Source organism: Limulus polyphemus, unplaced genomic scaffold, assembly GCF_000517525.1.
Source record: "Limulus polyphemus unplaced genomic scaffold, Limulus_polyphemus-2.1.2 Scaffold4108, whole genome shotgun sequence".
Lineage (NCBI taxonomy): Eukaryota > Metazoa > Arthropoda > Merostomata > Xiphosura > Limulidae > Limulus > Limulus polyphemus.
In genome coordinates this window covers 22,151-36,435 of record NW_013669718.1, presented here as the reverse complement: position 1 = coordinate 36,435, position 14,285 = coordinate 22,151, and the positions used below count along the sequence as shown (strand labels likewise).

The 14,285-nt window shown below is 34.7% G+C and overlaps 1 protein-coding gene across 1 annotated transcript in view; it reads right to left on the bottom strand.

The window, feature by feature from the left end:
* The window catches only part of LOC106470598 (intraflagellar transport protein 172 homolog), a 36,297-nt gene that overhangs the window by 11,803 nt on the left and 10,209 nt on the right, over positions 1 to 14,285 (bottom strand). Inside the window, exons 6-12 of the mRNA XM_013931161.2 lie at positions 13,901 to 14,010; positions 13,426 to 13,561; positions 12,909 to 13,007; positions 7,539 to 7,648; positions 6,929 to 7,079; positions 6,371 to 6,598; positions 3,028 to 3,231 (exon numbers count right to left, since the gene is read on the bottom strand). Coding sequence (XP_013786615.1) covers positions 3,028 to 3,231; positions 6,371 to 6,598; positions 6,929 to 7,079; positions 7,539 to 7,648; positions 12,909 to 13,007; positions 13,426 to 13,561; positions 13,901 to 14,010 — 1,038 coding nt within the window. The remainder of the gene's footprint in view (positions 1 to 3,027; positions 3,232 to 6,370; positions 6,599 to 6,928; positions 7,080 to 7,538; positions 7,649 to 12,908; positions 13,008 to 13,425; positions 13,562 to 13,900; positions 14,011 to 14,285) is intronic.

The following is a 14,285-nucleotide window of genomic DNA, read 5'->3' as shown; positions in this document are numbered from 1 at the left end:
TAGCTGCTCTGCAACAATAACCCAATCTGTGGAGAATCCGTTGGACAGATTTTGGGCTCATCCCACAAACTTTGGGCACTTATGCAGTCGTTAATCTGGGATCCATTTCGATGCTCCTCTTGACAGCCCTTTTTGTCCTCTCCAATGAACTGCACAATGATTCTGTTGACTGTCGAAAGTGGGATTCCCAAATTCTGCAAAATTTACCGCTGACTTATTCCACCATCTGCTTGACCAACTATCCTTCCTCTAACAAAATCTGACAATTCGAGAGAACCTGGAGTTCTAAGCATGTTGTAGCACAAGATAATTAGTGTGTGGACCATTTTCATTTATATAGTGCTCTGTGAACACAAATTAGTTAGCATAAATCAGTTAAATGACGAAAAATTAGGTATCTATTTACTTGTGACCACTCAGGGTATATTGTTGATTCTTACTCTCGAGAATCTTCTACAACTTTGGAGAATAGACAGGAGTTTTGCAATACATATTTAACACTATAAATTATGTATGTTTCTAAATATAAATTTAATCTAAACAAACGTCCATATTAAAATAAATATATAATAAGAAATCCGTCACATAATCATTAAAATGAACTATCAAAACCTAGAAATTTGTAGAGTCTACAAAGTACATAAAAACAACAAACCTGCAAAACTATGAAATTCGACCTAAAACAAGAAGCAATACCTAAAATACAAAACCATTAAAGGAACTTAGAAGATAAAAGACCCGTAAATATTGAACTTATAATTCCACTCAAATAACCAATAAGTCTTTGGACTCGAAAGTAAAACCTACCCTAAAGAACATGAGAATAAACAGGCATCCATTTAACAATAACAAATGTTGACTCAAATCTAATCCCCAATTAGATGTTACTAGTAATAAAGAAAAAAGAACTTACGAATGAATTAACATAAAAAGTGAAAAAAAAAGTATAAATAACAAACCAACACACCTCCAAAAATTACTGAAGTTAGAATTACCCAAACAGTAACTAACATGCAAAATCCATACATATACTGAAAACAAAGTAACAAACAAACTCTAAATACAAAGTTAAACTAAAATAACTGAGATGATAAAAGCATTATAAAAATCTAATTTACCTAATACAAAGCAGAGAAGACATGAAAGACTTAAATTATCTTGTGCGGAAATTAGGCCCATCCACACAAGCTCACATAAACTCGCTAAACTTGGGTATACCAACTGGGTGTGAGAAATACATGCTGGAAACTTACCACAGATCTCCAGGGAAGAAGAAGAATACCTAACCCAGCAGATAACAGAGGTGTGGTAACAGGTGGAAAGTACCATAGAAAGAAATTTGCACTCAATAGTTATATCTTTCTTCACAAAATATTGTAACAGGAAAAGAAGAAATGTTCGGCTGTATGTATGACACGAACTCCCCATGAACAGATATCGTTGACCTGGAGACTCCTGTCAGAACCATTGTCTACTACTGAGGGGATATTCTTCATCCACCATATTAAATCTCAAATTCATACGAACACATTAGAAGTTGGATAACGGAAATATTTCTAAAACAAATGAGTAGAAACAATGGAAATCAAACATAAGAAGTCAAAACTGGAAGTTGATCAAGCACAATCAAATTGTTGAAGTTACATGGAGAGCGAGTTAAAACACACATTTTTACACTAAAATGCCAACAGAGAAAGTGAGGATTGTGCTAGAATAGTAGAGGGGAGCTGCCTGTGCTAGTATGCTAGTATAGATGGTGCAGTATGACTGATGGATGGTAGACACATGATCAGTACATGTTCTGAAATGGAATGAAAATGAAGAGATATAAAAGACTGGTGTGCTGTTAGTGATAAAAGTTTTAGCAATGCTGAGAGGACAAACCAAGGTCAAGATAGCTTTGGGAGAGAGGAGGTAGTATAGTTTTGGAATTAGATAGTAACAAAAGTTTATGTCAGCTGTTTCTACCATACTTGTACAAAGGTATAAAAAAACAAACTTAGTCTGTAGCATAGGATAATGTCTGCTGTTTCTGTATCACCTCTACAAAGGTATAAAAAACATAAACTTAGACAGTAGCAGAAAGAAATGTCAGTTGGTTTTGTTTTACTACCTCTATGTAGATATCAAAAGTAGAAACTCAGACTGAAGCAAATGGTTATATCATTTAAATTTGTCTGTTGTAGTATATCAAAAATAAAATCTTAAGAATGCTGCAGAAGATTATGTCATAAGATTTTGTTTATTGTAATACTTTTGCATATGTACGAGAAATAAAAAAACCTAAATTGTAGTAGAAAGTTATATCATGTGTTTTTTATCAAACACCTATAAAGATATAAAAAGCTAAAACAACTGTTTGGTTTATTCTTTGCATAACATCTACAATGGTATCAAAAACAGAAATTTAGAATGGAACAGTAAGTTATGTAATTTGGTTTAATCTATTATAGCAATTCTGAATTTATGCCAAGATCATGATTAACACCAGTTAAATATGCATTAGAATATTAAATAACACCATTCAGACATGCATATATCTACCCTTATTCACAATAGCTGTATATTAGCATGATAATTGGCACTAAATATATATATATATATTTTAATAATATCACTAACATGAGCAGCTAAACGTATACGAAATCCATGACTAATGCTGTCCAAGAATAAAGTAACCCACTTTAAATGCACATAAAATCTTTAATGTAATGAACTGAGTATTACAACTTTAATCAATAGCATTATGAAGATGCAACTACATAACCCTAATACATGGTTTGATATAAAAAAGTTACTTATAAATTTGTGATTTGTAAAACTTAAGTTCTTTGGTTGCTAGTACTAACTACCGTACTAAAAATGTGAATTATAATAACTGGGGTATAAACTGCCCAAAAGAGTAAAATACTTGAGGAAATTTAGGCAACTAAGAAAAAATACTTTGTTTCTTTAGGATAATAATTCCCTGAGATTTAGATTTCACTTTACCACACAAGTCTATACATTGAAGATTCTGAGTCTTACTTTAGCAGCTAATCCAGCTTCATAAAAGGCTTTATCAGCAGGGATTATTTCTGTATGTCTTAAAAGAGACACTGATAGTTTTGTTGCTTGTTGTTCCAGTTCTGCTTGACCCTGACAAGCTGATCGGGTAGTGTAGTAGTGGGCTATGAGCAAACAGACATCAAAATCTTCTTCTGGCAAACCTTCCTTCTCAAGGTTTTCACACTAAATGAGCATAAATTATGAAAATGTAGAAATGAAAAGCAACTCAAGGTTGGTAACTTTTATAAAAATTTTTTAATCCTAAACAAACGTTTAATATTCTTCGCTTATATTTATTTAATGCCTTAAAAATCCAAATACTTGCTGATGCTATCAGGAGAATGACTTAATTTTTTATATGAGATAAATTTATGTGCTGTGGTAATTAATTTAAAAAAAAAGTGAAAACAACTTATCAGAGGAACACTGCATTTATTCCTATACTGCCAAAATGTTTTAAACACACCATCTTTGTTCAGCACAGAGTAATACCACTTTTTATTTTGTTTATGGTATTACTTCATTATTATAGAAGCAGAGGTAAACTTAGGCACAAGAAGATGAATTGTATTATTTGACATCACAAGGTTGTTACATTAGTGGTAAATAGAGGATTGCAACTAATATTAATTTCCAATGAGAGCAAGATGTACTTAGAGGGAAATTAAAAATCAACATATCTAATCAAATACACCCTTCTTGCATTTCAACTTAAAAAGATTAGAATGCATTGTTTCATCAGTACCCTCACTGTTAACAATATTTTAGCATCTCTACACATTAAAAGGTCATTACATTTCTGTGTGATAGAAGGCTGTCACATTCCTAGAATAGGGGGGTTTTGACATACCTACAACAGAGGGTTGCAGCATCCCTAGACTGTAATTTGTATGCTTCTTTCTGATCCATAGTAATTCATACCAAAATTCTACAGTGTCACAGAATTTATAAGATTCTCTGTCTTTTCCTAAATTACTAAAATTAGACAGATCCATGTTCTGAACATTAAAATCCTGATAGCTTATGCCATTGTCAGATCTTTCAGTGTACCTGAATAACTTTACAGTAAATCAAGATACAGTACCCAAAATAAATCTGGGTCCAACAAGAAAAAGTAGGACTAATTTTCCTACAAAGACTTGCAAGAATGGCAACTACTGAGTGTATAAAAAATTAACTGCTTTATTGTTCACATATAGTCTTATTAGTTATTCACTTTATAAATCATATCAGGACATATTTGCACATATTAGCTACTAGGCATAATTAAATGTGGAAGGAGTAGGCATTATACATGTTTTCATAATGGTACATTTATTTTTCACATCTATTTTAATACTGTTAATTCAAATGAGTTAATTCCAGTTAATGGCCAGAAAAGTGGTAACATCAACCAAAGAGTTTGCATATTTTACAGAATAAAAATAAAACTCAATGGCACATTGCCTAGAAATTTAACTGTTTTGAAGGGTGCAATTCAAAGAATTTTTTACTGCAGCTGAAATTTTAAATTCAAAAAAGATGTTCACAAAAACTATCCTAATGAAAAGGAAGTGTTATTTAAAGAATTTCAACATAAATTGTTTTAGAAAAATTCCTTAAAATAAATGCAGAAATACAAGACATGAATAGAGTTAAAATCAGCAAAAGGTTGTGGCCAAAAAGCCCAGTATTTGTGTGACACAGACAAGTATATTAACAATCACAAAAATTGGAAAAACAAATGAGGTAAAATGCCACAGACTGATAATGCAGATTTTTTATGCGTAGAAATGACCATAAGAAATTCACGTAAGAGTGAAAAAACACAACTTTAATATGTATATTAGTAGATCTATAATGATTGAATGCTGCAGGAGTCAGAGATATTGACAAATGAGCAGATTCATGGTGGATGTATGTTTAATTGACTCTGGATAATGGTCCAAAACATAACATCCTGCTGAATAAGAGGTATATGGAGAAAAGGCAAGAGCTGCTAATATAAAAATTATATAATGACTTGCCCAAATCTAAGTGTTCACTATAGTACAAATTAGTAACATCAATGAAGAAGCCAACTAACCTAAGGCAACTTTGTGAGAATGTACAACAAAAATGAAAGGAAATACCAAGTTCATATTTTCAAAAAATTTATATACATTTATATATGATCATTGTTGTCATGTAATTAAGGCTAGAGAAGACATCAATAAACACTGATTACTCATGTCCCAAAATGTATTCCTTATGTGTTATATAGAAATTCTCTGAATATATACAATATTCAAACAAAACAACTATTTTCTTTTGCACCTTTCGTGAAAACTTGAGTGTTGATACCTTGGATTCAGATGTTTGTCTCGTGCTGTATATCTCATTTTGCTACAGTGGCTTTATTTAGGTATGCACATTTGAAATAACTAGGTTACTCTTATTTAATGCCCTTACTAAGAAGAGAGTCAAACTGAATATAAATGTTCACATTATGTTAATAAAGTTTTTATACTCTTGAATAAAGATAATGCATTCTACTGTGTGCAATTGGTTTAGCATATATGCAGATAAGAATAGATATTTCCCCATGTATATAAATGCAACTATTAAAGAAAAACTATCTATCAGTTAGTCTTACACACACCAATAATACAACCAGAGGATTTATTTTTTATTTTATTAATGAAAACTTGTGACTGAAGAGGATCTACAATGCATTTCAGCAAAATGATACCGGCATATACAACATTAGGTACATCAAGATCATTTTGTTATGTACTAATAATGTTTTTGCTAGGACACACCTGTACTTTTGAGTTTTAATCATTAGTATTCTGTTCTGGTAAAATATTTCCAATCTGAAATAACATCCTTGCCTTTCTGAAAGTTTTCTTGATTCACTGCTTCAATATGATAGTAAAGAAAGACATATCATAGCCTCTTAGGTCTAAGGCATGCTGCTTGTCAGTGTATATTTTAAAGCTCAATCTTATGTGTAGAAATCCCCATTGATTTTGTTATAAAAGAACAAGTTAAGAAATTTGACAAAATGAATAAAAGATAACATTTTTTCATGCAGAGCATTAAATTTCAGTGACTAATATAAGTTTCTGCATCTTTTTCTTGGTGGAACAAGCATTTGTGAATAACTTCTAACATTTCTGACATACAAAAGAAGTTTCATTAGACAAAGTCAATATAAAACAAAAAAATATCATACTTAACATATTGACAATATACTTATGTGTAACTGAAATAAAAAAAAACATCAACTACAGCAATGCACAGAATAAAACAATTGCTTTACCTAAAGTTTCATACAATAATTTCCCAAAATTCAACTTACCAGATCAAAAAGCATATCTCTTAGGTCAGCCCAGGTTTTGTAAGCATCTGCACTGTTCAAACCTTTCATTTGAAGGACATCACTCACTATCCGCTTGTAGATGTTAAAGTTTTGAGGAAAAGCAGGAGTTCCATAACGAACATAGAGCTGAAGTGCTTGCGAAGATTGTTGTTCTTTGATGAGCTGAGTAGCATATAATGCAACATACTTGTGAAGAACTTTAACTCCCTAGAGAAGAACACTGTAATTTTAAAACTGGTGATAGCAAGGCTAATTCAGGTCTGCTTCTAATACGAATGCCACACAACAAGCTCATAATTTCAAAGTAAATATCACTTTGATAAATAGTATATATATTTGACCCATCACTGATCAAATGTGATTTCAAAGTAAATATCACTTTGATAAATAGTGTATATATTTGACCCATCACTGATCAAATGTGATTTCAAAGTATCAAAAAAAATTTGCAACATTATTTGTTATTTCAACATACTTTTAAGTTTTAAGTCATCAATTAGTTTCTTCAAGTAACTAATGGAAAACATTTTACATTACCTGTTGTTCAGCCATGTCTAGACATTTCTTCCATTGACCTTGTTCAGCATAAGTGTCTAACCCAGCAATAACATCCACACTTGCTAATTGGTCTGTCCTTCCTTGCTTTTTTAAAAAGTTCTTGTAGTTATCATCCACATATTCTTCAAGTCTACATTGAAGATCACAAGAACATATTTGTCAAAATCTTGAAAACAATCAGAAAATTATACATATGTATATACTATGATAGCCAACACACACTTTTATGATAATGTTCTGAATGAAACTCAAAAGCTTAAGTGTTAAGAAATGTTTGACAACTATTTCTAAATATTCCTGTTAAATTCAAAAGTAAACATATCCAAACACACATCACTAGCTACTCATTTTTACACAGCTAGAAATGAATTCTCAGAGTAGAAATAAAGACATATATCATTGAGTACTCAGTTTTATGTATCTAGAAAATAAATTATCTGAGAAGAAAAAAATGACACATATCACTGATTACTTAGTTTAACACAGTTATAAATGAATTCTGATATAATGAATTCTGAATTATAAATGAATTCTGTATAAATCTATACATTATCACAATATTTTCCTCAACATATAGATATCAATATACCTTGGTTCTAACTCTTTAGCTACTTTCTTGGCCTTTGTCCATTCTTCTGCAGCAATAAAGGCATCAATAGCTTCCTTCACTTGGTCAATACTGAGGTAGAGCTGAGCTGCCTAAAATAAGTAAAATCAAACATAAATTTTCTATAAATAATGTATGCAAATTACAGCAATACCAGTAACTTTCTTTACTTATTCAATGGTCAGAAACTACTGAGCTGACTAAAATAAAAAAGAATATACATAATACATTTTGTAATGAAGACATACATGCAGTAATATAACTACCTCACTGCTGTTATTTCTGTATATCTAATGTTATAGAAAAAATGCACTGTATCATGCACTATTAAAATTCTCATAAAACAACCTATGATATTTTTATAAGTTTAGATTATTTTTGAATATGTAATATGAAATTGTCCCTACAGAATCTGTAAAATTTCAGGATATAACGTTGGTTTTTCAGGGATTCATCTTTGTTCCACATTATTATTATCATCTAGGTGTATATTTACTTTCCATTGTAATTAACATTACTATGGTACTTTGCAAAAAATAATAAAGTGCCAGATTATGTTTGAAGCTTTATTACATAGCTCTTAAAAAGTGCTGCTTAATCTACATAAATTAAAAATATAAATTTATTTAACTTTGCATACATATTCACTTCAAACCCAAGAGACCAGGGAATTGAGAATCATGCAGTCTCCTAGGTACGACACAAGTATTAGCACAGAGCTATCGATCCAGGGACCCAACATCTGGTATCGAAAGGATGTCTATTGCAATTCCCCGTACCACATCTGTGACTCATAACACAGATGGGGGAAAATCAAAGGAGGAAGATAGACAATCTGAAACATGTGTGAGGACTTATGTTGATTGGTTCTACTCTAAATCCAAAACCTGGCCGTACAGGGGTAGGATGGGGACACCCAATCAAAGGAGTGGACTGCATTTTGACCTATCGCTCCTTTGTAATGGTACACTGCAAAGAGGAGGATATCATATCATCTACACACACAGAACACCATTGCCCTACTCTGTAAGTGAATGGTTATTGTGTGGAACTCATTTAGCAGGGTGCCTCTATGGTCAACCACCCCAGTGGCTTGGAACTGGTAATTAGTAAGGACTCCCATACTCCATTCGAAGAATAGAGGGTGACAATGCAGTAGAGAGTCCGGAGGAATGTCATCACCTGAGACAGTGCAATGGGTGACTAGGAAACTTTATTTGAAAAAGCAGACCATACCGAGATATTCACTCCAGGCATGGCAGGGATGGGCAGCATTCTCCTTCTGCTTTACACATGCAGTCCATGGGTGGTACAGTCCGAGACAGGCATGTTTATGAAGCAAAATATCATGAGGTCATGCACCTACAAGTTATCTTATGGAACACCCCATCTTAACAGTGAGCGTGCAAAGTCATGGAAGATAAAGTGTGAGTCAACATGGCTGGACAGTACAGATTTTGAGTTAAAGAATACCTGGTCTGGCACCACTTGCCACAAAGCGGAATCCATATAATAAGGAATGAAGAAAAAAAACCCTGAAAATAGAATAAAGTATGAATAGAAACTTACCAGTAAGAGTCACACTGAATTTTTAAGAATGGCCACAGGTAGAAGACAAAAACTCGACAAAGAGAAAACCACGATATGATGTAGATAATGAGAGATGAACATATTGGATGTGATCCACGTGCCTTGTTGTAGAATTCCCTTCAATGGATGCAGAAGATGAGAAGTGATGGAAAAGGAGAGGTGTCTAATCTGAACAAATTCCAGAAAGAAGAAGGCAACGAGGAATAATCTTTTTGGGTCAAAAGTCGGACCCAATTAGTAAGGGTTGAAAGCAAAAGGTCACAAAGGGAGGAAGACTGCCAGGGGATAGAGTCAGTGATGGAAGTCAGATGGGCAATATAACAATGAAGAGCCCTGACTGGACACAGAAGCCTATCCTGATTCTGTCAAGGGTAAAGATGAGAAATGGAAGGAAGGGAAATAGGCGAAAAGGAGGAGCCACCCTCCCCAGCCACAGAAGTCTTTGGGAGGGAGGAAGGAATGATCCGGATAAAGGAGATAATAGGTAGGGAGATAAAGTGTACTGTCAAAGGCAAACAAATCTGACCATTGACACCCAAAGGCTAAAAGGAGAAGGAAATAGGTTTGAAGGGAGAGGTGAAACATGGAACATGAGGAAAGTGGTTCAAACAGAGGTAAAGTGAGGGAATGGAGTGCCACATTAACCTCCCAGTTGGAAGGGTAGGTTGCCAGGGAAGGTGATGCAACCGGAAGGAACACAGTCGCATGGCAAGGACAGGTGAAGTAAAAATGCTACAGTGTCCGGAAAAACAAAAGGTATGGGACAAAGCCACCTGATAACTGTAAAGCGAGGAGACTGAGGACCTCCGGTCAAAAACCAAGTGAGATAATATGCCACCCGAGCCACAGAAAGTGATTGGCGGGAAATCCCACAGATGTACCCCAACTGCAGAACACCTTCCACTTGTGCTGACACACCTCCATAGAAGAAGGACATATGGAACCAGCTAAAAAGAAAATGACTCGATTGGAGAAAATGGAACTCTTTGCCAAAAACTGGAGAAAAGCCAGGCATGAATAATCATAGCATGAAGGGCAGGATGGAAGACCTGCGACCAAGGTTGAAGAAGAAGGTAGGGAGAGTAGCAGGTGCTGTAACTGTGGAAACAATGTCTGTGCTGGCCAATAAGAAACAATCAGAAGAACCTGACAAGGAGTGGTATGGATGAGAAAGATCACCCACTGAAGTAATAAAGATATTGATGGGACCAATCATGGCTGAAGGCATCAACTGTCAGAGCCTGAGGATAAGGAACTAGCAACCAAAAGAATTTGAATTGATGTTCCTAGCAAATACATCCACGTGGGGAGAACTCCACCAATTGCAAAGCTCCCTGAAAACATGGGGTTCTAAGGACCACTCTGTCAGATACATCCAGATGGAGCGGAAAAGATGATCCACGACAAGAGTGAAAGTGCCTGGCACATGACACACAATGAGATGAATGCTTTGCGTGTGACCCTAGTATAAGAGATCCCATGTCAGAAAACATAGATCTCTTGACCGAGCGCCACCTAGGTCAGTGATATGTGCCATCCTCATAGATTTGTCCAAAAGAACCATCACCAGAGAATGTTGGGTGAGAAGGAAATGATTCAATGCCCGATGTACAGCTAGAAGTTCAAGAACATTGATATGCAAAGCGCTTTCGTCCACAGACCAATGGCCCGAAGTTTCCTGGTGGTTGGTCAATGCACCTCAGCTTAGGAGGGATGCGTCTGTGAAAGGATGTGGATTCGGACTCAGAGGATGAAGTAGCATACCCTCTGAAGTATGTGCCTCATCCAACCACCAAAGCAAAACTTCTCACCTGGTAAGATGAAGGGTAATGGGAAGAGAAAGAGGATCCCGTGCAAGGTTCTATAGATCTGGAAGAGTCTACTGGAGGAATCTCGCATGGGCAGGGCCAAGAGAGGCCAGTGATGTCATTGAAAACCACATCCCCAAAGGCGATAGAACATTGCAAGCAGTAAGTGATGAAACCAAGAGGGCGTGGTGAACTAACAAGTCCACAGAACACAATCTGACAGGAGAAGGCTGGACCCAACTGATACGATTGTAAAAAAAAAGACACCCAAATATACGAGATATTGAGTAGGTCAATCAATGAAGATAAAGACAGAACTGAGGTGATATAGGTAAATGGAGATAAACCTTGACAAAATCCATCTTGGTCAACCATAAACCCGGAGAAAACACCTACCTCCGGGTAAAAAACGACTCCATGGTAAACTGGAACAGATTACCGAAGCTGTTGAGGTGAGATAAATCTATAGGAAGGGGATCACGAATCCTTCTGACCAAACCTGAAGAACTCATTGATCTTCGACAAAGAAACCCTAACTATAAGAAATCAGCAAGCTGAACTCCCATTGGACAAGAATAGTCTGGGTAATCACTGGTACTGTTGGCAACGTGAGGTGCATCATCGAAAAAACGATGAGAAGAGGCACCCCAAGAAGAAGGGACAAGTAAGGGTTTGGAAGGGGGAAGGATGGGAAACAGTGACAGGAGGAATATGGGGCTCTGATTGATACAAACATGCAACAATATTGGTAAGAGTAGATTGCTGTTGAACCAATGACTCTATTGTTACTGGGATTGTGTCAAAAATGATTGCCATTGAAATGGGGCCATACATAAATACAGTCAACTGTAAATGGATCCAAGCAAAGTCTGCATCATGACCTAGAAGGTCCCAACAACAGAGAAACTATGTATCCTAAGCCAATGATGACAAACTAGCTAGTGTGGAGGAAAGAAGGGAAAGGAAATCCCCTCAGGATTTCCATGGAGAGCCTCAGAGAGCAGGTGTAGAGAAGAAAGATACCATAAAAGAGAATTCCAGGTGAGAATTCTTGGCATGGGCAGACTTACAGGTGATTTAGGAGCCGTCCGCCAAACATGCAATATGGAACCTAACAGTTGTTGGTCCAAAAAGGGACAGTCAGCACAATGGTCTGAAAGCTCAAACTGATCTGAAGTCCATGGGGGGCAAGGAATGCTAAGCCCATCTCTTAATTGCGAGGTAATTTGATCAGCATGAATCTGAATATCAGGGGAGGAAGGAAAACGAAATGGGTAGAAATAATAGTCATGTAGTAAGGAATGACATGGCTCATAAATAAGAAGAGAAATGGATAAAATGTCACATACCTGAGAAACAAATCCAAAAAGACCGAATTAGGCCTAACTGATCATTTAAGTGGGGAACGGGAAGATACGATAAAATCAGGAGGCAGAAATAGATGATCCAAGTCCCTGTTATTCTGAACAGGCTCTGCCTATTTGGGAGGAACTGGGGTGAGGTCCAATGACAAAGATTTGCCCATTCATGATGTCAGCCCCTGAAGAAGAAAGGTCCACCTTTCGAAAGTGCTCGGGTTATAGGATTTTTATTCATTTCTATCAAGACTTCTTGAACCTATGTGTTTTTCTAAGATCATTTAATAAATATTAGTTAGTGATGAAAAGAAACTTAGAATCAACAACTTTGTACATAGTTAAGGTATAACAGATATGTTTTCCACATAATATATATAAAATTTAATTAAAATGACCAGAAATACAAAGTAATGTTTTGCCTCTGGTATTCTGTTCTTCTTTTAACTTAATTTTTTACCTGTTGCAGTATAGGTAAAGAGATACTCTTTACACAAACATACATGAAAAATTATGAATACAGTCATCTCTGCTCAAGATATAGCATCAATTTTCATGTCACATATAAAATTAGATATTCTCAGAATCTCAAAACTTACTGCAATATACTTTTTTATTTCAATAAGCTGAGGAGCTACTCGACGTATAACTTCTTCGGCTCGGAGACTATCTAAGAATTTCAGAGCCAAGTCAGCAGCCTGGAGGAAAAAAACAATGAAAGATTTTCACAGTTACAATAAGACATTTTTAAAGAAGTTTTACAATAATCTAAGGTTCTATATTCATCCAATACACTTCAAAATTAATCTTGGCAATTTTTCTAAAACACTTTAGTCTAACACTTTTCATAAAATTGTAAAGTGCTTGTTTAAAAGTTTAACCTTTTTTAAACTTTTAGATATTTTTTCTACTAATAGTTGGTCAAAAAAGATTGATTTGATTTTTGTCCAATAATTCTATACAGTACGTGTGTCCAATATGTTATATATATATGTTAAACATATTTGACAAGCCTTTACAATTTGTTGAACACGTTAGTTTGTTCTGTTTCAATGAGTGATCTCTAGCCAACAATTTCACATGAAATGGTATTGTTATATATTGAGTGAAACTTACCTTTGTCCAAGATTTCTCAAGTAATTCCATGTTGTTAGTGTGTTCCACTGACAGCCTGATGTAACACTCCACAGCTTTCTGATACTCCCCACTAGTTTCCCATTCCTGAGCTTGGGACAGTAAGGAATCTGAATCTCTATATAAATAAGAAATTCTGAAACTTTCACATACAATACAAAAATATTTTCATGTAAAAAGTTTTCCTTTTAATTGTCATACTTCAGGTAATGTTTCTCGATAAAATCACGAGTTTCATATAAGCTAAATATATGTTATGTTTATTTGATGATAGTGTCATTATTACACTTGTTTTTTAAAATGCAATGCTTAACAGGTTCTGATACACATTTAATAGCAAGGAGGTTTTTTAATCTCAATTTTAAAACATACTAATTTTAATAGCTTGTCAAGTTATTTTATAAATAAATGGTAGTATCATAGAAATATATCACTGCAACCAAATTTCTTAATCTACCTTGATCCTCTTGAAGACATTTCATGTTCATATTCATCCTGAAGCTGAGACAGTCGACTTGGAATGTAATCTTTACACACTCTCAGAGCCTCACTCCACATTCCAGCATCCTGTAGAAAGCAGTTTCAATTACCAGTCACATCAATTACAAAATACAATTTATATTTGATTTTAGTTTGTTTAAAATAATGATATGAAAACATTGATAATAGAGAATCATGTTTTCCTTTACAATGAATGTGTAGGAATGCTGTATGTAAAAGTAGTGAAAATAAGAAACTAAATTTTAATAAATTATGTTAAAAGGTAGTAAAGTTGATAAATTAAGTACCTTATAGAACTTCACAGCAAGCTCAGCTCGCTGAGCACGAAGAAGAAGTGATTC